The 24,930-nt window shown below is 59.8% G+C and overlaps 1 protein-coding gene across 1 annotated transcript in view; it reads left to right on the forward strand.

The window, feature by feature from the left end:
- FAM20C (FAM20C golgi associated secretory pathway kinase) overlaps positions 1 to 24,930 on the forward strand; it is a 67,562-nt gene that overhangs the window by 15,355 nt on the left and 27,277 nt on the right. The window contains exon 3 of the mRNA XM_024241259.3: positions 933 to 1,011. Within this exon, the coding sequence (XP_024097027.2) occupies positions 933 to 1,011 (79 nt within the window). The remainder of the gene's footprint in view (positions 1 to 932; positions 1,012 to 24,930) is intronic.

The raw sequence follows: 24,930 nt of genomic DNA on the forward strand, positions 1-24,930 counted from the left end.
GGCTCCCACACCCCAGCGAGTCCTTGCAGAGCGGCGGGAGCTGCCTCCCATGAGACGGGTGCTTTTAGTCCCAGGTCTCCCCAAAGTCACCCTGCTCAGGCTGCTTGTAGCTCCCCAGAAACGCAGGCGGGAGGTGCCACTCCCCGTTCTTAGGCAGGTGCAGGGGGGTGCGTGGGTGTGTGTGGGTGTGCACTGTGCGGATGCAGGGGGTGTGTGTGGGGGTGTGAGTGTGAGTGGCTGTGTGTGGTTGTGCAGGTGTATGTAGGGATGTGTCAGGGGGGTGTCTGTGGGTGTGTAAATGTAGGTTGGTGTTTGTTGGTGTGTAGGTGTGTGCTGATGTGAGTGGGTGTTTGAGGTGTTGCCTGCAGGTAAGCACGCCTGGCCGTCCCTTCTAGAGATTAGGCCCTTGTGTCTGTGCATGTGTAGGTGTGTGTGGGTATGTACATGACTGTGTGTGGGGTGTGTGCTGATGTGTGTGGGTGTATACGTGTGTGTCCAGGTAAGCACACCTGGCCACCCTTTCTAGAGGTCAGGCCCTGTGTCTGTGGGTGCGTGTGTGTGATGTGTAGTGTGTGGGTGTGGTGTGTGTACCTGGGTGTGAGTATGTACATGACTGTGTGTGGGGTGTGTGCTGATGTGTGGGTGTATATGTGTGGGTCCAGGTAAGCACACCTGGCCGTCCCTTCTAGGGGTCAGGCCCTTGGGTCTGTGGTCAGCATGGAGAGATCCGCCCCAGTGCTCAACCCTGAATGTCAGGCAGGGAATCCATCAGCAGGTGAGAGCCTCACTGCAGAAAACTCAGACTTCCCAGGCAGAGTGGGACCCCTGGACCATGCCCAGAGGACCCGGATTGCAGCCAAGAGCCCTCGTCCGTGCAGGAGAAGGGGCGTGAGGCCAGAGAGTGACCCTGTTTCTCTCCCTCCTTCCTGCAGCCATGAAGTCGGGGGGCACGCAGCTGAAGCTCATCATGACCTTCCAGAATTACGGGCAAGCGCTGTTCAAACCCATGAAGTAAGTGCCGAGGCCTGCGGGCTGGGGCGTGAGGAGCCGGAGCTGCAGGCGAGCAGGCGCCGGGCCTCTGCTGGGGAGGGCCGTGTCTCCTCCCAGGGTGTTTTGGGGAGACTGGTGGCCTCGTTTTCTCTCCTGTCCCACGGCCTCCCCACCTCCCCCCTTTTTATAGGACTGAAAACCTACTGCTGGTTATTCTTACCCTGTGAGAATAAGCATTTATGTTTTAAACGAGTAACCCGGAATGTGAACACCAAAGAATGCGTCTCTGAAAGAGGTGACGTCCGCACCCTCCCAGCAGGCCTCCGGAGCCCGCACACCTTTGCTACAAAGGGCCGGACGCGGCTATTTCAGGCTTTGCAGGTGCATGGTCTCTCCCCAGTATTCAGCGGGTGGTCCTAGCCCCAAAGCAGCCAGACGCAGTACTTGGTGATGGGGGAGGCCGAGTTCTAATAAGTCTTCATTTATGCAACAAAATGGGCTGGATGTGGTCCAGTGGACAGTGTGCCCTGTTCTGGATAAAATAGAAACCGTGTCACCAAAACCGATACCACAGCGCTCCGTGGCACACGCCAGCTCGTGGTGAGGGGTGTTTGGACACCAGTGTGGGTCTTGGCCTTGCTACCTCCAGTGGGCCAAGGTGGTCCTGCCGTCTTCTGTTAGTCCCAAACAAGGCCATGTATGCTCTGGCAAGAGAGATTTGCTGTGTTTCAAGCACGGGCCATAAACCCAGAATGTTCTGAGGGACACGCAGGTCATGCCAGGGAGGCTGCTGGGCTGGGTGGGGCCTATGGCGGGCCGACGGGTGTGCGTCCCACAGGAAGGGGCCAGCGGCCTGTCGGCTCACCAGATCTTGGTCATCTGGCCTGATTTCTAACTTTCTAGAGAAGCTAGAAATATGGATTTTTTTTTTCCTGGTTTAATCTTGGAGGTAACTAATTCAGAAGCTCTTAATATACTTTGCAGGTCAAACAAAATACAGCTACCTGCTTGCAAGTTGTGGCTGGAGGCAGGTGTTTGCAGCTGGGCTCGGTTTCTGGGCTTCTCATTTCTCTGGACAGATGTCCTGGAGGGACTCCACAGAGAGAGGTGGCCCTGCCCCGGTCTTCCCCCAAGACCCACGAGTCCTGCCTCAGACCCAGGGCTGCCGGGAGCCGGTGGATGAGTCACAGCCCCGTGCCCGAGCCCGGGGCCGAGGGCATCCCCGCTCACATGTTCACACAGGGCCGAGGAGCCGCCGTTCACCAGAATTACACAGAGGCCATCAGAGCTCGGGGCCTGGGGCTAAGGGCTGCTGCCAGGGGTGGGATGAACGCACGGGAGCTGATCCGCTGCCCCCACGGGTCTCACGGCCAGCCCTGCGTGGGGCCTGAGATCACAGCCACTTCCTTCCCCGTTTCTGTGTGTGGATGTGAAACTCAGCCTCCTTGGGCCTCTCGTGGCCGCTGCCCCGGTTGAGGAGGCTCAGCCAGGAGAGATGGCGTCACCCGGAGACCTGAGGGTCTCCTGGGTTACGTAAAGGACCTGTTTGAAGACCCTCCTTTCAGGATGCTGTGGTGTGGAGCCGGGGTGGGCATCCCCTGCTGCTGGGCGGACCCTTCCCCTGGTGCTGGGCGGACCCTTCCCCTGGTGCTGGGCGGACCCTTCCCCTGGTGCTGGGCGGACCCTTCCCCTGGTGCTGGGCGGACCCTTCCCCTGGTGCTGGGCGGACCCTTCCCCTGGCAGTAACGGGAGCGGAATAGTCGCCGAATGGGGGCGTCTTCATCTCCCTTGAGCTGGCTTCGAGCCGCGAGCACGGCTAGGGGAGGCCGACTCCTGCCTCCCACCTGTGGGAGCATTTTTCAGCCTCGCAGATGTTTCCAGGTTCATTCAGGAGCGTCCCCTGGAGGGGTGGCCCTGTCACGCCGAGCTGTGGGACCTTGAGTGCTGTGTCCCGTCCGCAGAGAGCAGAGTGTTCCTGGGCGCCAGCTTGTCCGGCCCGTATTTCATGGTCCGCGTGAATCCTGAGGCCGCGTGTCTCATCTCGGAGGAGGTGGAAAGTGCAGCTGTGGTTGGAGAACAGTGACATTTATGGAGCCGCTGCTCTGCGCCAGGCCCTGCAGTAACCAGCGTCTCGTGGGCACTCAGTAGCTGTGGGCCTGGCCTGTGCTTGGGGTTTATATACAGAAGCCTTTATGTTTGTCCACCCTCACGTAGCTGTGTGAGTTATAGGAGGTGGCGTTTACCGCTGCGTGAAGACAAGGGGACTGGGGTTTAGAGAAGGGAAGTAGAGACCCTCCTGGACCAGGATCCAGGGTCCCCTTAAGCCCAGGGTGCCCGACTACCCTCCGCCTCCCCCAGCCTTCTCCCTTCCTCCTCCCCCGTCAGCCTCCCCTGGGCCTCCTCCAGCCTCCCCCAACCTCCCCCAACCTCCCCCAGCCTCCTCCAACCTCCTCCAACCTCCTCCAACCCCCCCAGCCTCCCCCCAGCCTCCTCCAACCTCCTCCAACCTCCTCCAACCTCCTCCAACACCCCCCAGCCTCCCCCAACCTCCTCCAACCTCCCCCAACCTCCTCCAACCTCCTCCAACCTCCTCCAACCCCCCCCAGCCTCCCCCAACCTCCTCCAACCTCCCCCAACCTCCTCCAACCTCCTCCAACCTCCTCCAAACTCCTCCAACCTCCTCCAACCCCCCCAGCCTCCCCCCAGCCTCCCCCAACCTCCCCCAACCTCCTCCAACCTCCTCCAAACTCCTCCAAACTCCTCCAACCTCATCCAGCCTCCTCCAGCCTCCCCCAGCCTCTCCCAGGCCTCCCCCCAGCCTCCCCCAGCCTCCCCCAACCTCCCCCAAACTCCCCCAAACTCCTCCAACCTCCTCCAGCCTCCCCCAGCCTCTCCCAGGCCTCCCCCCAGCCTCCCCCCAGCCTCCCCCCATCCTCCCCCCAGCCTCTCCCAGGCCTCCCCCAGCCTCCCCCAACCTCCCCCAACCTCCCCCAAACTCCTCCAAACTCCTCCAACCTCCTCCAGCCTCCCCCAGCCTCTCCCAGGCCTCCCCCCAGCCTCCCCCCAGCCTCCCCCCAGCCTCCCCCAGCCTCCCCCATCCTCCCTCCAGCCTCCCCCAACCTCCTCCAACCTCCTCCAACCTCCTCCAACCCCCCCAGCCTCCTCCCAGCCTCCCCCAGCCTCCCCCAGCCTCCCCCAGCCTCCCCGCAGCTTCCCCCAGCCTCCCCCAACCTCCTCCAACCCCCCCAGCCTCCCCCCATCCTCCCCCCAGCCTCCCCCCAGCCTCCCCCCAGCCTCCCCCCAGCCTCCCCCCAGCCTCCTCCAACCCCCCCAGCCTCCCCCCAGCCTCCTCCCAGCCTCCCCCCAGCCTCCCTCAGCCTCCCCGCAGCTTCCCCCCAGCCTCCTCCACCCTCCCAGCCTTTTCTGAGCCTCCCCTTGGACATCTCCCTGCCTCCTACCAGCCTCCCCACAACCTCCCAAAACCTCCCCCAGACCTCCCCCAGCCTCTTCCAACCTCCCGGCTTGCCCCCAACCTTCCACCTCACCTCCCCCACCTCTTCCTCTCCAGGCCTCCCCAAACCTCCCCAGCCCCCCACGGTGATGGGCACCCCACGTCCCCAGCGTGGCCACATGTGGGGCTGACCTTAGAGGTCAGGGGACCTCCCATGGTCCTGCAGCGGGCAGAGGTGGCGCCAGGCTCCAGAGCCCCCTCCCTAGGACCCGTTTGTCAGGGCCCTGCCATCCCAGCTTGCCTGAAGGCCGAGGCTGCTGATGGACGGGCTGGGCAGGGCTGTGCTGTCACCGGGGGGGGCCGGTGTGACGCGTGGGCTGAGCGGGGAGGTGGGGGCTGGGTTAGAGCATAGCCAGGAAACAGGCCTGAGAAGCCTGCTGCAGTTGGGGAAACTGAGGCCCGGAAAGGGAAAGGATGCATCCGAGGCCGTGGCGTCCAGAGGCTGGTCCAGGACTCGGCCTTCCCACAGGGCACATGGCGGGCAGAGGCAGGGACCCCACACCTCAGGCGGGCCCACGTGTGCGCACCTTTCACAAACCTCCCAGCTCGGTCCTCTCACCGCCGCCCCCCAGGTCAGGTCAGGGCCTTGCCTGGTGCCCGACCCTCCTTTGCCGACCCGGGCCTGGGTCTGTCATTGATCGAGGTCCTGCAGCCAGTCGTGCCCCTGATGACCTGTGGGGGCTGTGCCCAGGGCCTGGGGGATGATCGTTTCTTCTTCTGCAGAGGCTGTGGTTTGCACACGAAAGCAGCTGTGGTTCATGACCAGAGCATTAATGAGTTAAAATCCATGATTAATAGTTCTCTTTAGAGGCCGGGCACAGTGGCTCCGTAATCCCAGCACTTTGGGAGGCCGAGGCTGGCGGATCATTTGAAACCAGGAGTTCAAGACCAGCCTGGCCAACATGGTGAAACCCCATCTCTACTAAAAGTATAAAAATTAGCCGGGTGTGCTGGTTTGTGCCTGTGATCCCAGCTACTCAGGAGGCTGAAGCAGGAGATTCACTTGAACCTGGGAGGTGGAGGTTACAGTGAGCCGAGATCACGCCACTGCACTGCAGCCTGAGGGACAGAACAAGACTCCGTCTCAGAAAAAAGAAGTTTTCTTTAATAAAGGACTTTGCTCTATGCGCTCATCATGGCGTGTGAGTTCTTAGTACATCGTGAATTAGTTAGATGAGCACAGTGTTTCTCCTCCGAGGTGCTATAGATGTACGGTGAGAGGCTGTAGATGAGGGGCCGGCGGTGAGGTGGGGGCCAGGCCTGGGGTGCTGCACGGTGTACGTGAGGCAGGGTCACCAGTAGAAGTTTTAGGTTCTCCATTTCTAATAGACGCTGAAAAGCACATGTAGCCGGCACTTGAGCCCAAGAGCTCCTGGGTGCTTTTGCTTTAGGGTTAAGATATTTACATTCTTTGTTTAAAGTCAGCTTTATCGGGATATAATTCACATGCCATGCGATTCACCCACTTAAAGTCTGCAGCTCGGGGGCTTTTAGCTCAGAACCATGCGTTCATCACCACATTTGATTTTAGCCCATTTTCCATGACTCCACAAAGAAATCCTTCACCATTCTGCCGTCACTCCTCAACCCCCTTGTCCCCCTCCAGCACCCGCCAAGCACTAGCCTACTTTTTGCTTCTTGATATTAATGAGTTACTTATTCTGGATTTTCACACAAATGGAATCTGCAGTGTGTAGTCCTTTGTGAGTGACATGGGGGGCTCTGGAATCTGCAGCGTGTAGTCCTCTGTGAGTGACATGGGGGGCTCTGGAATCTGCAGTGTGTAGTTCTCTGTGAGTGACATGGGGGGCTCTGGAATCTGCAGTGTGTAGTCCTCTGTGAGTGACATGCGGGGCTCTGGAATCTGCAGTGTGTAGTCCTCTGTGAGTGACATGGGGGGCTCTGGAATCTGCAGCGTGTAGTCCTCTGTGAGTGACATGGGGGGCTCTGGAATCTGCAGTGTGTAGTTCTCTGTGAGTGACATGGGGGGCTCTGGAATCTGCAGTGTGTAGTCCTCTGTGAGTGACATGGGGGGCTCTGGAATCTGCAGTGTGTAGTCCTTTCTGAGTGACATGCGGGACTCTGGAATCTGCAGTGTGTAGTCCTCTGTGAGTGACATGGGGGGCTCTGGAATCTGCAGCGTGTAGTCCTCTGTGAGTGACATGCGGGACTCTGGAATCTGCAGTGTGTAGTCCTTTGTGAGTGACATGGGGGGCTCTGGAATCTGCAGTGTGTAGTCCTCTGTGAGTGACATGGGGGGCTCTGGAATCTGCAGTGTGTAGTCCTCTGTGAGTGACATGGGGGGCTCTGGAATCTGCAGTGTGTAGTCCTCTGTGAGTGACATGCGGGGCTCTGGAATCTGCAGTGTGTAGTCCTTTGTGAGTGACATGCGGGGCTCTGGAATCTGCAGTGTGTAGTCCTTTGTGAGTGACATGGGGGGCTCTGGAATCTGCAGTGTGTAGTCCTTTGTGAGTGACATGGGGGGCTCTGGAGTCTGCAGTGTGTAGTCCTCTGTGAGTGACATGCCGGGCTCTGGAATCTGCAGTGTGTAGTCCTCTGTGAGTGACATGGGGGGCTCTGGAATCTGCAGTGTGTAGTCCTCTGTGAGTGACATGGGGGGCTCTGGAATCTGCAGTGTGTAGTCCTCTGTGAGTGACATGGGGGGCTCTGGAATCTGCAGCGTGTAGTCCTCTGTGAGTGACATGGGGGGCTCTGGAATCTGCAGCGTGTAGTCCTCTGTGAGTGACATGCGGGACTCTGGAATCTGCAGTGTGTAGTCCTTTGTGAGTGACATGGGGGGCTCTGGAATCTGCAGTGTGTAGTCCTCTGTGAGTGACATGGGGGGCTCTGGAATCTGCAGTGTGTAGTCCTCTGTGAGTGACATGGGGGGCTCTGGAATCTGCAGTGTGTAGTCCTCTGTGAGTGACATGCGGGGCTCTGGAATCTGCAGTGTGTAGTCCTCTGTGAGTGACATGCGGGGCTCTGGAATCTGCAGTGTGTAGTCCTTTGTGAGTGACATGGGGGGCTCTGGAATCTGCAGTGTGTAGTCCTTTGTGAGTGACATGGGGGGCTCTGGAGTTGTCCACTGCGTAGTCCTCTGTGAGCGACACGTTTCCGAGGCTCCGGGTCATGCATTGCATAGTCCTTTGTGACTGACACGTGGTTCCAGCGCTCATCGGTGCTGCAGCACACGCATAGGTGCCTCACTGGTTTTCACGGCCGAGTAATATTCCACGGCGTGGCTGTTCATTCGTTCCTCTGTTGATGGGCATTTGAGTTGTTTCCACTTTTTGACAATCAAGGATAATGTTGCTTTGAGCAGCTGTGTATGAGGCTTTGCGGGGCAGGTATTTTCAGCTCTCTTGGATATATTCCGGGGAGCAGTTGCCAGATCACATGATAACTGCGTTTAACTGTTTGAGGAACTGACCGTCCGTTTTCCGCAGCGGCTGCACCATCTTGTAACCCTGCGAGCTCGTTTCCGGGTTCCAGTTTCTCCAGCTCCTCGTCAGCGTGTGCTGTTGTCTGGCTTTTTGATGACGGCCGTCCCGGTGGGGGTGGAGGGGTTTCGTGGTGGTTTTGACTTGCACGTCCCAGTGACTGATACTGAGCATCTTTCCATGTGGGCACGGGCCATTTACGTGTCTTCTTTAAAGAAATGTCTCTTCAGAGCTTTTGCCATTTTGTTCAGTTGGGTTATTTGTCTTTTTGTTACTAAGTTTTAAGACATCTTGGCCAGGCACGGTGGCTCACGCCTGTAATCCCAGCACTTTGGGAGGCCGAGGCGGGTGGATCGTCTGAGGTTGGGAGTTCGAGACCCGCCTGACCCACATGGTGAAACCCCGTCTCTACTAAAAGTACAAAATTAGCCGGGCGTGGTGAGGCGCGCCTGTAATCGCAGCTACTCGGGAGGCTGAGGCAGGAGAATCGCTTGAACCCGGGAGGCAGAGGTTGCAGTGAGCCGAGATCACACCACTGCCCTCCAGCCTGGGCAACAAGAGTGAAACTCGGTCTCAAAAAAAAAATCTTTACATGTTCTAAATACAAGACCCTTACCACACATGTGGTATCGTTTGAAGGACAAACTTAACTTTAGGACGTCCAATTTAGCTACTGTTGTTGTTCTTGTGCTTTTGGTGTAATTATGTTTTAATGTTGAAAACGTGTGTTAGGTAAAGAGCGGTGCAGGAGGCGGTACCTGGACTTGGCAGGGTCAGCGGAACAGGTGCGACTTTAGGAAGCACTACATCGCCACAGAGCGATAGGCCTGGCGTAGCCACTGTTGCTGTTTGACCTGACTGAGTGCCCTCACCTCCTGGAACTCAGCGTACCCATCTGTCAACAAGGGCGTCGGAAGAAGAGGTCTCAGGCGCTTGCAGGGCTGAACCCTTTTGACCTGGCCTAGGAGATCGGGCTCCGGCTTTCCAGCTTGGAGAAGTGGGGGACGGAGCATGGGTTTGAGTCCGGTGGACACACCAAGCCGGCTGTTGGCTACAAATTCCATCTTGTGTCCCGGAAAGAACCTTCCAGGCATATGCGGCGGCTGCCCGTGACGCTGGCTGTGACCGCCTCCAGGTAGAAATATTCATTTAGTCATTCCACAGACACGGAGTGCCGGGCCTGGCCTCCCGCCAAGCACTGGGAACACAGACGTGACTCAGACTCGAAGCCTGCAGGGGGTCTGACCTCTGGAAGTGGGGAGGCCCAGCCACAGGTGCTGCCTAAACGCTCCTCGTCACTACACCCTCCTATGCTCCACGGGAGACGGGCAGCTACGTGTGTCCAGTCTCCCAAAGTGGCCCAGGAGGACAGGGCGTGGTTGACAGTGGGAGCTACGCACAGAGTGAAAGGAGAAATGTACGAAAGAGGCTGAGTGAGCGAGTGAGCACCGTACCACGTAGCTCAGAGGCTCCAGCTGGGTGGGGGGGCAGGGCCCACAGTGGTGTATGGAGAGGATGGGGCTGGGTCTCTGGTGGTAGCAGGGCCTCTGGTGGTAGATTCCCAGCCTGTGGGGTGACATCTCGCTGAGGAAAGGCCAGCTGGGAGCCCTGGTCCTTGATGCTGGCCGGGGGGGGTCTTTTCTCCAGAGACACCTGCCCTCCCTGCTCTTTCCAGCCTGGGAGTTTCTGGCCGTCCGCCACCTGGTGATGGGGCTTAGGCATTGAGATTTGTCTCGTGTTTGCCAGGCTGGGTTTGCGGTGTCTGGGGCGGGGTTCCTGCCCCCTGCGTCCATCTCCCTTCGTGTCCCGGTCCTGCTGTCCGGGCCTTGGCTCAGCGTCTGGGGCTGATGCTCCGTGGTGGGTCTCGGGGCCTGCAGCCCTTCTCTGTTAAAGTCTGCTTTTATTTCCTTTTGCAAAGAATAGAAACACGTATGCGTGAGTGTGTGTGTGTGTGTGAGTGTGTGTGTGTGTGCGTCTATGTCTCCCAAAGAGACTGTCTGCGAACAGCTGTCCCAAGGCCCAGGAATTCCTCCCAGCCAAGATACATGAACAGAGGCAGCTGCAGAACGGCTTGCGGGCTGAGACGGTATTTCTAGATGCAGAAACTTTAGCCCTCCTTCCGGGCTCTGACAACACATGGCCCGCTGGGGCGTGTCTCCGGGCAGCAGAGCTTGAGCAGTGATGAGGAATTAAAGGCAGCAGCGGGGGCCCACCCTGAACGGCCTCATCCCAAGCAGCATCGTACTGGTGTGAAGAGGCCCTGTGTCCTGTCTGGCTTCCCGTGACCCAGGCACAGCTCCGGGGCCACAGCCAGATGCCTCCTCTACCGAGCTAAGGGGCCCAAGGGGAGGGTGGCCGTCAGCGGCCCCCCAGGGGTGAGCAGGTGCAGCTCAGACAAACCTTTCCCAGGTGCCCTGGGGCTGCTGAGCACCCGAGGCCTGTGGGGGAGGCGGACACAGCTTTGGCCTCGGCCTTGCAGCTGCGTGGGGCCTTCTGCGGGACCTGTGTGCAGTGGGGGTGTTATTGGGGTCAAGGCTTGCCCAGGCCCCTCCTGGGGTCGTCATGCCTGGCTCCTGTCGCTTTCTCTAGGTTGTGACATGGAGGTCACAAATGTGGGTGAGCTCCAGTCCCTCCTGGCTGCCCCCCTTTAGGGTGGAGCTGCATTTGGCTGTTTGTGCATCAAGGGGGGTAACGTGCACCTGGACCTGGGGGAATTTCAGGGCCGTCCTGGGAGGGGGTGCTGAGATGGTGGCCTCGGGCTCGGCTTGAGGTTAGGTGTGTCCCGAGAACGCACTGGATGGCAGACAGCTGCCCGGCGCAGGGCGGCCCTAGAGAGGTGCCGGCTTTCCCTGAAGCGGCTTCTGAGGCCTCCCTTGCAGCCGTGTGTAGGGCCAGGCAGAGGCGCCCTGAGGGTTCTCTGCAGTCCCACGTGGCCACGTCCAGAGAGGGCAAAACAGATGCAATATTAATAAGAAAGACGGCAGAACAATGACCCGGGGTCCACGCGTCACTGCAAAGCTTTCCGTTTGTACGAGGAGAGGACTGAGAGGTTCGACGAGCACCTGGCTGGGGCTGGCCGCAGCGGCCACCCTCAGAGGAAGAGAGGCCTGGCCGATGGTGGTGCACGTCGGCTGGGAGAGGAGGTGCAGCTGGCTCTTTAATTGATGTTCTATCGATGTTCCTGTTCGATAAGCCACCTGGGGTCCTGTACAGCGGGCCGAGGGCTGCCCGTCCCCGTCGGCCCCGGGATGCTCTGTTAGGAGGCGTATGAGGCCAGGAGTGGTGAGGTAGGGGTTGGACGCTCAGGCCTGCCGCCTGTGGCTGGCTCTCGAACTTGCCCGGCACAGGAGCTGCCAGGCAGGCTGCAGCGTTCATCGGGCAGCTCAAGCCCAGCCACAACCACACGGGCTGCTTTTCTCGATGAAGCAAAGTATTTAGGTGTCCACCACGTGGCTGTGGGGCCTTCCGGCAGCTCCTCACCCCCAGGCCTGGGCTCAGTGCTTTCCGGCGCTCCCGTCCTGGAGGGTCCCTCCATGTGCCCTGCGGGGCCTCCGTCCAGTGCCACGCCGCGTGCTGCTTCCTCCGTTCACCCGCACTGACCCTCGGGTGTGGCTCCTGTGACGCGAGTGCACGAGCTGCTCAACGTCCCGGTAAGCTCGTGGCCCAGCCGGGGCCGACGGGAGGCCGGGACGCCAAGCTCCGAGCCTGGTCAGAGGGAGGGAGGGGCAGGGTCTGAGTGACTAGTGTGTGGGCGTCGTCGTGCCGCCTCACCGCCGCTCTGACCCCTCCTGCCTCTCTGGACATGACCCGTGTCCACCACGTGGCCCAGCCGAGGACAGGGCTGGTCACTCCTCCATCCCAGGGCTCGCTCAGCCAATGCTTATTGATTGATATAGATCGGGAAACTGAGGTGGGAGAGGTGACTGGAGCTGACACGGGCCCAGGACGGACAGATCACTCCCATCCAGCCGGGAGCTGACACAGGCCCAGGACGGACAGATCACTCCGGTCCAGCCAGGAGCTGACACGGGCCCAGGACGGACAGATCACTCCGGTCCAGCCGGGAGCTGACACGGGCCCAGGACGGACAGATCACTCCGGTCCAGCCGGGAGCTGACACGGGCCCAGGACACACAGATCACTCCGGTCCAGCCGGGAGCTGACACGGGCCCAGGACACACAGATCACTCTGGTCCAACCCAAACCCAGTGGCATGGACGGGACTTGCTCAGAACCTGTTAGCAGCTCAGACAGGACATACAGTGAGGGTTCGCCAGTGCTCCCCACCGCACAGTGGCTACAGGGGACCAGGCACCCCACCTCTGGACATCACGGGTGGTGGTGGTGTTTGGAGGCACGGTTGCCTTTCTGCGGTTCTTGTCCTTTCTCCTTGATGCAGGAAGCCAGGCTCCACCTGGGGCGAGGTTTGAGGGGAGCGTGTGACTTCGTTGTCCAGGGCTGGGCAGGTGAACAGGTGGAGAATGGGGGAAGGGGCTGGGGTCACTGCATGAACCCTGTTGTGAATGTGCACAGTCCGTGCTTGCTGAGTGCATGGATGAAAAGTGAAGGATGCCCAGCCTAGGACAGCAACAGTCAGCCCAGAACAGTAACGGCCAGCCCAGGACAGCAACGGCCAGCCCAGGGCAGCAACGGCCAGCCCAGGACGGCAACGGCCAGCCCAGGACGGCAACGGCCAGCCCAGGGCAGTAACGGCCAGCCCAGAACAGTAACGGCCAGCCGGGGCTGTTGCCAGGGTCTGAGGGAGGCGAGTTCCCTCTTGGAGTGGGGGCTTGGCTTGGAATCCCGTACCTGAAGCAGCAGGAGGTGCCTGGGCCGTGGCTGTGCAGGGGTCTTGGCCGAAGGCCTTGGGAGTCACGGGAAAAGCAATTCTGGCCAAGAGGACGCCCAGCAGTCCTGCAGCCTCCCGCGTGAATCCCGCCAGGCAGGGACCGAGCCTCCAGGGCGGGGGTTAGGACGGGGAGAGCAGGGGAGCTGGGCTCACACTGGCTCTTCTCCTAGAGTCCACGGGAGCTTGGGCTGCCAAGGCTGGGCCACGCCTGTGCCTGACGTGGGGTGAGCAGTGAGGCTGCCTCTGAGCTGGGAGCTGCTGCGGGCAGAGGGCTTGGGCTGATGTAGCCCACTGGGGGCCCGAGGGAGACACGGGTGGTTCCTGCCAGGGGCTCTGCAGCTCCTCAGTCCCCTCACGAGTCCCAGTGCTTGAGTTTCCCATCCCCAAAAGAGGGCCGCTAGCCAGCCTGGAGCTGAAGGGAACCCCGGAATTCAAGATGGACACTTCTGGTCAGCCAGCCTCAGACCCCAGGCTCCATGAAGGGGGAGGTGGCAGCCTCAGGGGAGGGGGCCGAGCGCCGGGTGCCACGCTGCAGCCTTTGCTGGCCCTCCCTGCCCCCTCGGTGACTGATGTAGGCGTCCAGCCCAGGCACGGATGGCGTGGATGGGCCAAGGACAGCCAGCGTGGGAACCCTTGGCTACTGGTGACTGATGTAGGCTCCCAGCCCAGGTGTGGACAGGGTGGCCGGGTCGAGGACACGCAGCGTGGGAACGCTTGGCTCCTGCAGGGCTGTCCGAGGAGTTGGGCGTGGAGCACAAGGTGGCCAGTGTCAGGCCCTGCGCCACACTGGCCAGTCCCCCTCAGGAGGACTGGGATGGACATGACATGGATCAGAGGTCAGAGCCTGTGCAGGGCCCAGCCTGGCGTGGCCCAGATCCCCAAATACCACTACCTCTGGCAGAGACGCAGGGCAGCGCCTGTGAATAGCCAGAGACCCCAGGAGGCCTCTGGGCAGCTGGCGTTTCTCTTCCCTGGGGCTCCAGTGGGGTCTGGAGAGGCAGAGGGACAAAGAGGTCTGTATTTCCACAAGACCTCCTGCTCCGAGTGCGTCCAGGGGAGTGGAGAACGCTGAGAAATTGTGCAGCCTGCCAATGCCGCAGAGGATAAATCTGCCTGGCAGGGACAAAGCCGGCCACGGACTTGGGAAACGGAGGTGGGAGACTGACGGGAGCCTCACTGTCGTGTGTGGGTTTTGCTGTGCTGGATCAGATGCAAACCTAGAGAGCATTGGTGGGTGCTGACGGAGTATGGCCGAGACCCGCTGGCATGGAGCCCCTTGGTTGGCCACGAGGGCCCCAGAGAAATAGGAGCCGAGACCCTGAGGGTGAGCACCAGAGACTCTGAATGAGCTCTCGGGGTGGGGGGGACTCCTGGAGGCCAACCTTCCCAGGGGATGGTCCCCTGATTGTCAGGAGAACCTGGGGATGGTGCCTGTTCCATGCTCACTGGGCCCTCAGGATTGAGCAGACACAACCCTGGGAGTGAGAGCTCAGGCTGATGGGTCTGCAACCCCTGCAGACATCAGGACCTTTGCTGAGGGCTGTGCAAGGCAGTGGGAAGGAAGGAAGGGGGTCTCTGCTCCTGAGCAAACTCTGGGGAAGATCCTTGAGTGTCTGTGGGATGGACAGGAGACCCTTGGGTGGGTGTGGGGTGGACAGGAGACCCTTGAGTGTCTGTGGGGTGGACAGGAGACCCTTGGGTGTCTGCGGGGTGGACAGGAGACCCTTGAGTGTCTGTGGGGTGGACAGGAGACCCTTGGGTGTCTGCGGGGTGGACAGGAGACCCTTGAGTGTCTGCGGGGTGGACAGGAGTTCTCCAGGGGCAGCAGTCTTGGGAAACCTAGGCACACGCTCCATGAACTAATGCTTGGGGAAACAAAATGGTTTTGAGGACCAGTGAGGGATCGGTTTGGAATTTCGAAGGATTTTCTGTTCTGCTGATAAAAATTCACGTTTCCACTGTGGCCTCGCCAGTTCCAAAGGCAAACAGATTGCCCAATGGGCTGGGTGGGTGTGGACGCAGCAGAGGCCTGGGCCTGACCAGACCTGGACAAGGACCCCTTTGTGTGTCCACACTCGGTGTGGGCCGGCCTCCAAGCCCGCTCCTCACCCTGGGTCTGGCCGGGCAAAGCTGCCTGGCACTCAGGAGCTCCTGCTGACTCCCTGGGGGAAGCCAAGCCAAGGCCCCTTGCAGGAAGGTTGATCCACCTAATCGGAAGCTGCCGGGACCCCCACATGCCGCCCTCGCTGTGGTGGGGTCCCTGTGCCCAGAGCTGCTGGATCCTGGCGTGCAAGTAGCCTCCTGGGTCCTGTCTGAGAGCCTGTCCCTTATAAACTCAGGAAATTAGGCCCTTGAGCAGAGGCCAAGTCCATTCTCCTCTCACCCCTGCCCTGCCCAGCAGGGTCGCTGGGCCCACCCACAGGGCGCCTGCTGTGGCTGGGGGTGCTGCTCATGCACGTTCCCACCTCAAGTGGAGCTTAAATTCCCGGGGGGCGTGGTCAACGCATATTTGGGGTGAACAAATACGCAGGAACGTTTCAGAGAGGGGTAATGCGTGGAGGGACTGAAATGAAGGAGCGTGGCAGACACGGGCTTGGCGAAGGGGGCATTGTTCCACTGACCTTCTGGGGTCTCTCCCACAGACTGAGTTAAGCATGACCTCCGTGTAGGCACCGCCTGGGGAGTTCCTAGGAGGCGGCGTTGGAGCTGAGACCTGAACGGCACGGTCGGCGGCAAGGGGAGGTCTGGAGTGGAACATTCCTGAAAGGGCCTGCGCTGGCCACGTGTGCAGGGGACGGAGGGCGGGACCTGGTGTGCAGGTCATCTGGTGCTCCAGCGTAGGAGGCCTGGGGCGGTCGGCTGCATTTTCCCTGGGCACCCAGCCATCACACCCTGGGGAGCAAGGACAGGAGGCCTCTCCCGTGCCTGAGAAGTGAGAGCCCGGATGGTGGGCCCAGGGCACAGGGCAGAGCCTCGTCTCTAGCAGGGCAGGGAGCTGCAGGAGCCGTTCTTAGCATCTGGGCATAGAGTGGAGCCTCGTCTCCAGCAGGGCAGGGAGCTGCAGGAGCCGTTCTTAGCATCTGGGCATAGAGTGGAGCCTCGTCTCCAGCAGGGCAGGGAGCTGCAGGAGCCGTTCTTAGCATCTGGGCACTCAGGAGGGAGGGGCCTGTGTGGAGCCAGAACTTTGCAAGCCAGGAGACAGGGCAGGGCCGGGGGCCACGCAGGGATGTCAGGAGGTCCAGGGCAGCTGCGCTGTTGTGTTTTGTTTCTTAGAAGCTTCTCAGTAGGTGTGATGGGTCAGCGGGGAGTGAGCACCCTGTGAGAGTCGGGGCAGGCCCGGTCCAGCCCCCGGCAGTGAGGACGGGGGGACTCCGGTGTCCAGAGCAGCCCAGAGCTGCAGTTGGGTACTGAGAGCAGCTGGGGTCACCGCCAGCCTCCACTGTGGTCCCAAGTCTTGCAGGCCCTCAGTAAGGGAGTGGATTGCCCTGGCACAGGCGCAGGAAGCAGATGCCTGGTGAGGAACAGCCTGAACCCCCCAGGCCCAGGGCTGGCACTGAGAGGGGAGTGTGCAGGTGTCCACGGAGGCCCTGTCCCTCCTGGGGGCTCTGAGACCCTGGGGCCAGGATCCCAGCAAGAGGTGAAGGGAAGGGTCCTGTGGTGCCAACCAAAGGCTGGAGAGCAGCCCAGCACAAGGGGAAGCAGCACCATGGCAGGCAGAGTGCCTGGAGTGCTGCTTGTGCTCATGTGTATGAGTAGGTGGGCATGCAGGTGTGTATGCGTGTGTATGAGTGTGTAAGGGTGTGTGTGCATGTGCTGTGTGGGTGCATGTGCCGGTGTGCACGTGTGGCATGTGTACATGTGTAACGTGTGTGTAAAGGTGTGCGTGTGTGGGTGCGTGTGCACACGTGTGCATGTGTGTGTAAGGGTGTGCATCTGTTGTCATGCAGGTGCTATGTGGGTGCATGTATGGGCATCTGTACGTGTGTGTGCCTGTGCGTGTGTATGTGAGGGCGTGTGTGTGTGCGCACGTGTGTGTAGGCTTATGTGAATGTGGGGGAGTGTGCACATACGTATGAATGGAACCCGTGTGTGTTCTTATGAAGGGCAGTTGAGACCAGGGCTGGTCCCCAGTTCTCAGTGAGAGGGCCTGGGGCGAGCTCCCTTCTGTCCGAAGCCTGAAGTGTGGGTGTGTAAACCTGTCCCAGCCTCACAGGGATGGAGACTTGGGGACTTCAGTGTTGTCAGATCGTCCGCTGGGCTGCAGGCTCCACGGGGGGTGGGTGCTGAGTCTTAACTTAGCTCAACATTCTGTCCGCAGCACTAGCCACATAGTAGGGGCTCAATATGTGGTTCTGAGCAAGTGAATGAACACAGCCTGCCGGGGTGGAAGCCAAGGAGCCCGTCTGTCTCGCCCTCCAGGGCTGTCCCGGTGGCTGTGGGCCCGGCAGAGGCAACCACTGCAAAGGATGCAGGAGGAGCAGAGGGGCAGGCGGGCGCGTGTTGGGGCAGATGCCGCGGGGCGGACGTGTCCCTGCAAGTGACGTCTGCAGCCGGCTTGTCTGTGTGGGGGGCGTCCCGGCTGCTGCACTGAGCCCCGTGGGGACGGCACCTGGTGCCTGCAGAGCGGTCAGCCTGCAGCCCCAGTCGCAGGGAGGGGCCCTTATGTGGCGCCGCAGGTGGTCCTGGCATTGGCCTTGCCGGCCCCAGGCAGAGGACGTTCGCGTTGCTTCCAGTTTCATGGCTTATTTTTATAGTCAGAAGAAAAATGAACTTTTTTCATTTGAAGAACAATCCTGAAATGAGTTTTCGAGAGACTCTTCAGGGTCCCCCGCCCCAGGCATCTCAGAAGCATGGAAGGACGAGGAGGCTGAATGGGCGCTGCCCCGAGGGGCACCTGGGACCCCTGAGCCTGCCCGGCCCTCCACCCCAGGACCGTCCTGCGTCTGCCTCGGGCTCCCGGCCCGCCAGCATCGTCATGGGGGTCACACGGCGGCGGTCCCCTGAGCCTTCTCTCACTGCACAGAACGGCAACCTCACGGGGGCCGCACAGCAGCTGTCCCCTGAGCCTTCTCTCACTGCGCAGAACAACCTGGGTTTCACTGAGCTCCATGAGACCGGATGGGAGAAGAAGCAGGGGTGATCTTGGGGGCAGATGCCAGGGCTCACCTGACCTGCTAGGGTGTGTGGCCTGGAGTGCGATGGAGGCCTTTGGAGAAGGAGCTGCACCTCCCAAACCCGCTGGGTTCAGCCTGGGCCCACTGCAGGCCGCCCTCTTGGTGTCCACGTGCCCATGTCCCACCACAGGGGACGCATTCCCTTCCTCTGCCTCGTGCCCGGCTGAGCTCTGTGAGTCCCCAGAGAAGGCCGGCTAGGAGGCGCCCTGGAGGGTCACGGTGCTGGAGGTGGAAGGTTTGAAAACAAAATCAACGTCAACAGCGTGTCTCCTGCATGGGCTGACTCAGAGGGGCGTGCCACAAATCAACGTTAACAGCGTGTCTCCTGCATGGGCTGACTCAGAGGGGTGTGCCACAAGGCCTAGTCACCCTCACAAGAGTCCCAGTGCTTACCAGCCAAGGACGAGGGCCCAAGGCTCAGGGAGGAGGGAGTCGCTGTCCCGCAGCCACACGGCCGCCCGGCTGGGGCTCTCAGGTGGCTCCGTGTGCCCCCCGGTCGTGGCCCCGACACCAGGTGGTGTTAAGAGGCTCCACCCTCTCGCAGGTCTGTGGGGACGGGCACAGGCGGCCGCTCCACCCCACTGCCCACCACAGGCCCGAATCCACCGGGGCCGGAGCCTCTGGCCGCTGAGGTCACTCTGGCTTGTCCAGACACCCCGGTGATTTACTGGTGGCCAAAGTTACATCAACTGAGGCTGGCCACAGAAGGTAGCCGTCTTCTCCTGCCCTCACCTGGCAGCTAGACATTTCTTTGCTTAATAAGTAAAAGGAAATTATTAACAATTATGTACCCGTTGCAGAGAATCTGATAGGGAAATGAATAAATGGTAAAAATAGCAAAACCCTCAGAGAGTGCAGTTCTGGGCCCTGCACCCACTTTACAGATGGGAAAGCTGAGGCCTGTCCCTCCAGCCGTCCAAGCCCACACTGGCACCCTCCCCTCGGCTGTTCCGATTAGACCTTCTCAACCTCCCCAGGCCGTCCGACCCTGGCCGACTGAGGGTGTGTGTTTCCGTGGGGGCTCCTGGAAAAGATTATGCCCTTTGTTGAAAATCAAAGAAAGTCATTTTCTTTTCCGAAAACATTCCCCTGAACGGCAATATCGAGGGTGTTTTTGTATTTTCTCCGGTTATGACGGTCACCGGGGTGCCGCTAGTGTGTGGGCTGTCGTTCTCATGAAAGGAAGGGAAGATTAAAAGGACAGGAAAGAAAATATGGCCTTCATTTTCCTCGTTCTGGGGACGAACTGGAAGCCGGGGGATTTCATTCAAAAGCAGTTTGATCAGGTCTGGTTGTTTTTGATGCCACAAAAGGAAACTGCAGATTTCAGATCTCCTTAAACAAGCAGAGAACGGGCTCAAACACAAGCCCCTAACTATGGATTTAGTTTATTTTTCTTACTGCTGGTTTTTTAAACATCTAGGGCTCCATGGAGGAAAAACAAGATTGTAACAGTAACCTTGGTGCTAAATATTTAATCCTGGTTTAGTAGTAGCAGCTTACCCTTTTATTACTTTGAAACGAAAGGAAGAATCACAAGGGTTTCAGTGAGAAAGGCGTGTGCACCTGTGTTTTCAGGCTACCGGGGAGCCCGCGTTCATTTCCGCTCCAATCGTACTCCCCTGAGTCCTATCCATGAATACTGGATGAGCCGACGGAAGCGTGTTTAAAAATACAGTGGGTCTGAAACTTTCAAGCCATTCTTTTTCCGTTTGCTTTTGAAATAAAGTCTAAACCATCACAATTGTTTTCAAGTGGAAATGACTTTAGACTTTCTTTACAGTTGCAAATCGTTGAATCATTTTAAAATGGATTTTCATTAAATTGACCGTAAGAGGTTGAAGAGCCTCTTCTGAGATGATTTTCCAGCCAAAGAAATGATTTTCTCCTTCTTCTGTGTCTCACGTTGAAGAGCTGATGCAGAGGTTTCCTGCAGACCCGGGACGGGTACATGGGGCCTGTTAGGAGGGTCCTAGGGTTCACCTGAATGGTTCTGAAGCCCTCGCCACGCCACACCGACCCGTCAGAGCTGGTGGGGGACGGCGGGCTCGGTCAGGTGCGCAGGCCTGTGCCTGCGTAACGAAACACCAGGGGGAAAAGCCATCCGCCTGGCATGGTTGTGAGGAGGCCTGTGGCCAGTCAGAGAAGTTCTGAGAAAATAAAAGATAGGTCAGTAGGTGACCCCTGCCCTGGGCAGGGTCTTGGCTCGGTGCCGCCCGCCCCCATGGGTTCCGAAGAAGGCGGGTTCATTGGAAAAGCTCGGAAATCTCTAGTCCTTAGATCGTAAGGGCTCTCCTCGGTGTGGCTGTCTCGGGCTGTGAGGACTCAGACCCCTCTGCTGGGTTGAGGAGACCCCCAAGACTGGCCACCCAGGGGGCTGGTGTCACAGCTCAGTGTGGGGTCAACAAGCCAGGTCCGTGTGCCCGTCCCCCCCCGTGAGAGGCTGACACTGCCATGGGGGCTGTGGAGGGTGGAAGGGGAGACGCCGGCTGCCTTCTTCATCCCCAGCTCTCCTCTGAGGGCAGCATTTCCACAGAGCCGGTGTGAGCCAGGGCATGATGTGTCCCAACAAGAAGCTCAGGTTTGGACGACTGGTGCCTGGAGCTGAGGTCCTTAGCATCTCAGCACAGCTGCCAGCCTCCGTGGCACCTGTGGGTCCATCCCACGTCCTCCACCAAGAGTGACCTGACTGAACAGCCGCCACGACTCATAGGGCTCCCGCTGACGGCGTGAGTGGGGTCCCGGGCAGCCTCCTCAACGTGTTTGTAGTCCTGACCTAGAACAGCTGCATGCTGGCTGGAGGGTCCCACGCTGGGGATTCCTGCTTCTGACACAGCACTGGGAGCCTCTTCCAAGACCGCCCACCGGGCATCTCGTTCATGGATGGGGATCACAGCCAGGGTGAGTAGCAACACCAGGACCCGTTGTCAGGCCACTCTCTGCCCCACCCACGCACCGCACCCCCCCCCCAACAAGATGCCTCCCCGTCAGCCCCACAGGGGCCACTCCAGGACCAGAAGCAGGGAAATGTCCCACCCAGGAGGGGCCCTTCACATCCGGACGAGGTCTCGTCACAGCCTTCAGCACCTCCGGGTTTGTGTGAAATAGGTGATTGTCTGGGCTCCGACATGTGGGAAGTGAGTTTCCTTCCATGTGCAATGAGGCAGCCCCCTTTGCTGTGAGGAATGCATTTTCTGGGAACTTTGCTGCAATGTGTTCTGGCTGGTGTATAAATAATTCCGCACATCGCCGCCCTCCGGTCCTTCCTGGGCCCTGTGCCATTCTCATTCCCAGTTCTTCTGACTCGCACACGGCCGCTGGAAAAGAGCTCCTGTGTTGAGCGGGACGGCCTTGGCTGCAGCTGGTCCAGGTCGTGGCCGAGCCCAGTGGGGCACCTCCTGCCTGCAGCCCTGTGGCTGGAGAGCTCGCCGTCCTCACGCAAACAGTCCAGACCACAGCGGTGGCACATCGTGAGAACGACAGAGGGGGGATGAGCAAGGTGCCAGGGGTTTTAAATAAGACGGCCGCATTTTGCCAAACATCTACCCCGTGGGGCTGGAAGAAGTGACGCAGAAATGGGCAGGAAGTGTGGACCGTGCACTCGGGGACCGAAAGGTCGTGCCGGAGTCACTGCCAGGGAGAGCCCCGCACCTTCCAGAGCTCTGCCGGCTGAAAGCCTGGTATTAAACAGCTTAATATATCTCGCTAATGACAGGTGGTGGTTTTCTGTTGTGTGAGTGATGAGAAGATTACCCAAGATAGAAAGGCTAATTTTTGCCTCCGTGCCTTCATTTATGAGTCAGGGATCTAGTGTGTTTGGAGGAATAAGAAAGTGTCTGTCTTATCTAGTTTTTGGCCTCCCTGAGTTTGGCCCTGGAGAAGGGAGTCCAAGGAAACGGGATAGAAAAATGGGGTGGGGGGATGGGGAAGGACCAGCTCGCCGCTTCCGCGACTGTCTGGAAGGTGCCCCGAGTATCTCAGGCCCTGGCCGTGGAACCTGTAAACGTCACCTTCTTTGGAAAAGGGGTCTTTGGAGATGTGATTAAATAAGACTTCGAGATGAGCACTTTCCCTGGGCCCGAAATGCAATCCCCTGTCCTCATAAGAGGGAGATGGACGGAGATTAAACACAGAGGAGGATGCCAAGGGAAGGGGTTGCAGGGATGCGGTCACAAGCCCAGGAGCTCCTGGAGCCCCCAGAGCTGGGAGAGGCAGGAAGGATCCTCCCCGGAGTCTCCACCGGGAGCTCAGCCCCGCCCACACCTCAGCCTTGCATTCCTTGTCCCCAGGACGGGGGGGAGAACAGATCCCCGTGGCTTAAAGTGCCCCTGTCTGTGGTTATTTATTACAGTGGAGCCTCGTGGCTGGACCTGTGTCCCGGCATTCAGAACACCAGGAGCCCGTCACGAGGCTCCTGTGGGACCGTGGGTGGATGGAGGGTGGCCGGGCCATCTGGTCCGCATGCCTCACCCTGGCCGGTCACCTCAGACAGGTCCTTGGTGTCTCCCCGATTCAGTGTTCCCATCTGTAAAATGGGTGGAAAAACACCTGCCCCATAGAGCCTGGTATTAGATGAGTCGCGATACAGAAAGCTCTGAGGATAGAGCCTGGCACATGGAAAGTCCTGTGTGTTTACTGCTCTCAATAATATACTGAATAATACCTATCGGTTAATGAAGGGAAAAGTCCTGTGTGTTTACTGCCCTCAGTAATATACTGAATAATACCTATCGGTTGATGAAGGGAAAAGTCCTGTGTGTTTACTGCCCTCAGTAATATACTGAATAATACCTATCGGTTGATGAAGGGAAAAGTCCTGTGTGTTTACTGCCCTCAGTAATATACTGAATAATACCTATCGGTTGATGAAGGGAAAAGTCCTGTGTGTTTACTGCCCTCAGTAGTATACTGAATAATACCTACCAGTAAATGAAGGGAAAAATGCCACATCAACCTGGCTTCAGTGTGGACCCGCTGCTGGACCCCGGTGGGTCCTATAGTCCCAGCTACTCGGGAGGCTGAGGTGGGAGGTTCGCTTGAGCCCAGGAGGTTGAGGATGCAGCGAGCTATGAAAGAAAAGACGGCCTGGGAGATGATGCTGGAAGACACAAGCCAGGGTGGTCCAGGCCAGGGCAGCGAGTGCAGAGGCAGAAGCAGCAGCCCCAGCAGGACCCTCCCATCCAAGCATCAGGAAGGCTAGCGTGGCTGACCCCAACCGTCATGCAGACGAGAGACAGGAGTGAGTGCGCTGGGGGGTCTGTTCCGGGGCAGCCAGGACCCCTGGAGGGCAGAGCAGGAGCAGCAGTAGCATGTTCCAGGAGCCTGGGGTGGCCGGGGCAGGAGACGTCGACGGACACTTGGGTGGTGTTGAATGACACGCATCGGTGGGGCCCTGTGGGAGGAGTGTCCCGGCGTGGAGGGCTCCGTGGGAGGAGGGTCCCGGCGTGGAGGGCTCCGTGGGAGGAGGGTCCCGGCGTGGAGGGCTCCGTGGGAGGAGGGTCCCGGCGTGGAGGGCTCCGTGGGAGGAGGGTCCCGGCGTGGAGGGCTCCGTGGGAGGAGGGTCCCGGCGTGGAGGGCTCCGTGGGAGGAGGGTCCCGGCGTGGAGGGCTCCGTGGGAGGAGGGTCCCGGCGTGGAGGGCTCCGTGGGAGGAGGGTCCCGGCGTGGAGGGCTCTGTGGGAGGAGGGTCCCAGGGTGGAGGACTCTGTGGGAGGAGGGTCCCGACGTGGAGGGCTCCGTGGGAGGAGGGTTCCGGCGTGGAGGGCTCCGTGGGAGGAGGGTCCCAGCGTGGAGGGCTCTGTGGGAGGAGGGTCCCGGGGTGGAGGGCTCTGTGGGAGGAGGGTCCCGGCGTGGAGGACTCTGTGGGAGGAAGGTTCTGGTGGGGAGGGCTCCGTGGGAGGAGGGTCCCGGCGTCGAGGGCTCCGTGGGAGGAGGGTCCCAGCTGAGGTCATCCAGCAGCCGCACTGTGTAGCCTGGGCTGCGGGTGGTGTTCTTGGTAAGCCCAAGTGTGGTCAGGAGGCTGCCTGCCTGTTTCCAGGAGGATGAGCAGGAGGCCTCAGGCACAGAGGAGCATCTGTGAGGGGTGCCTGCATCTGGCTGAGTGGGCACCTGGCGGTGTGTGCAGGCTTCCCGGCTCCTACGGCCTCTCAGGCACCGGGTCATTTTCTGCCTGTCTGGCAGGGTTTGGGAGGTGGCGGTTTTCCATAATGCATGAATGGTTGGTGTTTGACCCACCCCTCTTTGGGCCTCAGTTTCCCATCTGTGCCCAGGGGCCTGGGGCGGCCCTCTGTGCTGAGCAGGACACCCAAGGACTCCATCCTCCGGCCCCAGCAGCCGCACCTGCCCAGGGTTCCGCCTGATGGTTTGCTGTTGGTCTCCGCCGCCGACCCGGCATCCGTTCCGTCGGCCTCATCGGGCTGTCCCTGCTTTGTGAAACACGCTGACCCAGGGAAGGTGTCTGGCTCCCTCATCAGACTGGACGCCCCTTTCCCTGCTCGGCCGCCGGCCCTGCTGGGTAGCAGCGGGAGCAAGGAAGGACAGTGGCTCTTTGCTGACGCCCTGAGCTGCCTCCTCTGCAATGCTTCTTGGAAAAACCCCGGGGCACACCCCACTCTCCATCCACCTGGAGAGGGTGAGAGTCGGGGGCCCTGCACGAGGAGACCCTGCCTGCCCCGTCTGTTCTCCCATGTGTCCAGTGGAGGGAACGCAGCCCAGCCCCCCACCTCTCAGACCCCGTCCAGGGACATCCCGTGGCTCCACAGAGCCGTCTCCTCCCTGGACAGAGCAACCCTCACGCCTGCACGCGTGGCCCTGGATCGGGGCCACGGTGCTCCTGGGCCACTGCCTGCACTGGCCGTCTCCGTGACTGTAGAGTAGGGTGTCCCGAAGGTTTTGCGAATCAATTCACTCACACTGCTTAGCACAGCGCTCGGCGCAGAGTGAGAGCCACATCACTGTTGGCTTCTAGT

The sequence above is a fragment of the Pongo abelii genome, chromosome 6 (assembly GCF_028885655.2).
Source record: "Pongo abelii isolate AG06213 chromosome 6, NHGRI_mPonAbe1-v2.0_pri, whole genome shotgun sequence".
NCBI lineage: Eukaryota > Metazoa > Chordata > Mammalia > Primates > Hominidae > Pongo > Pongo abelii.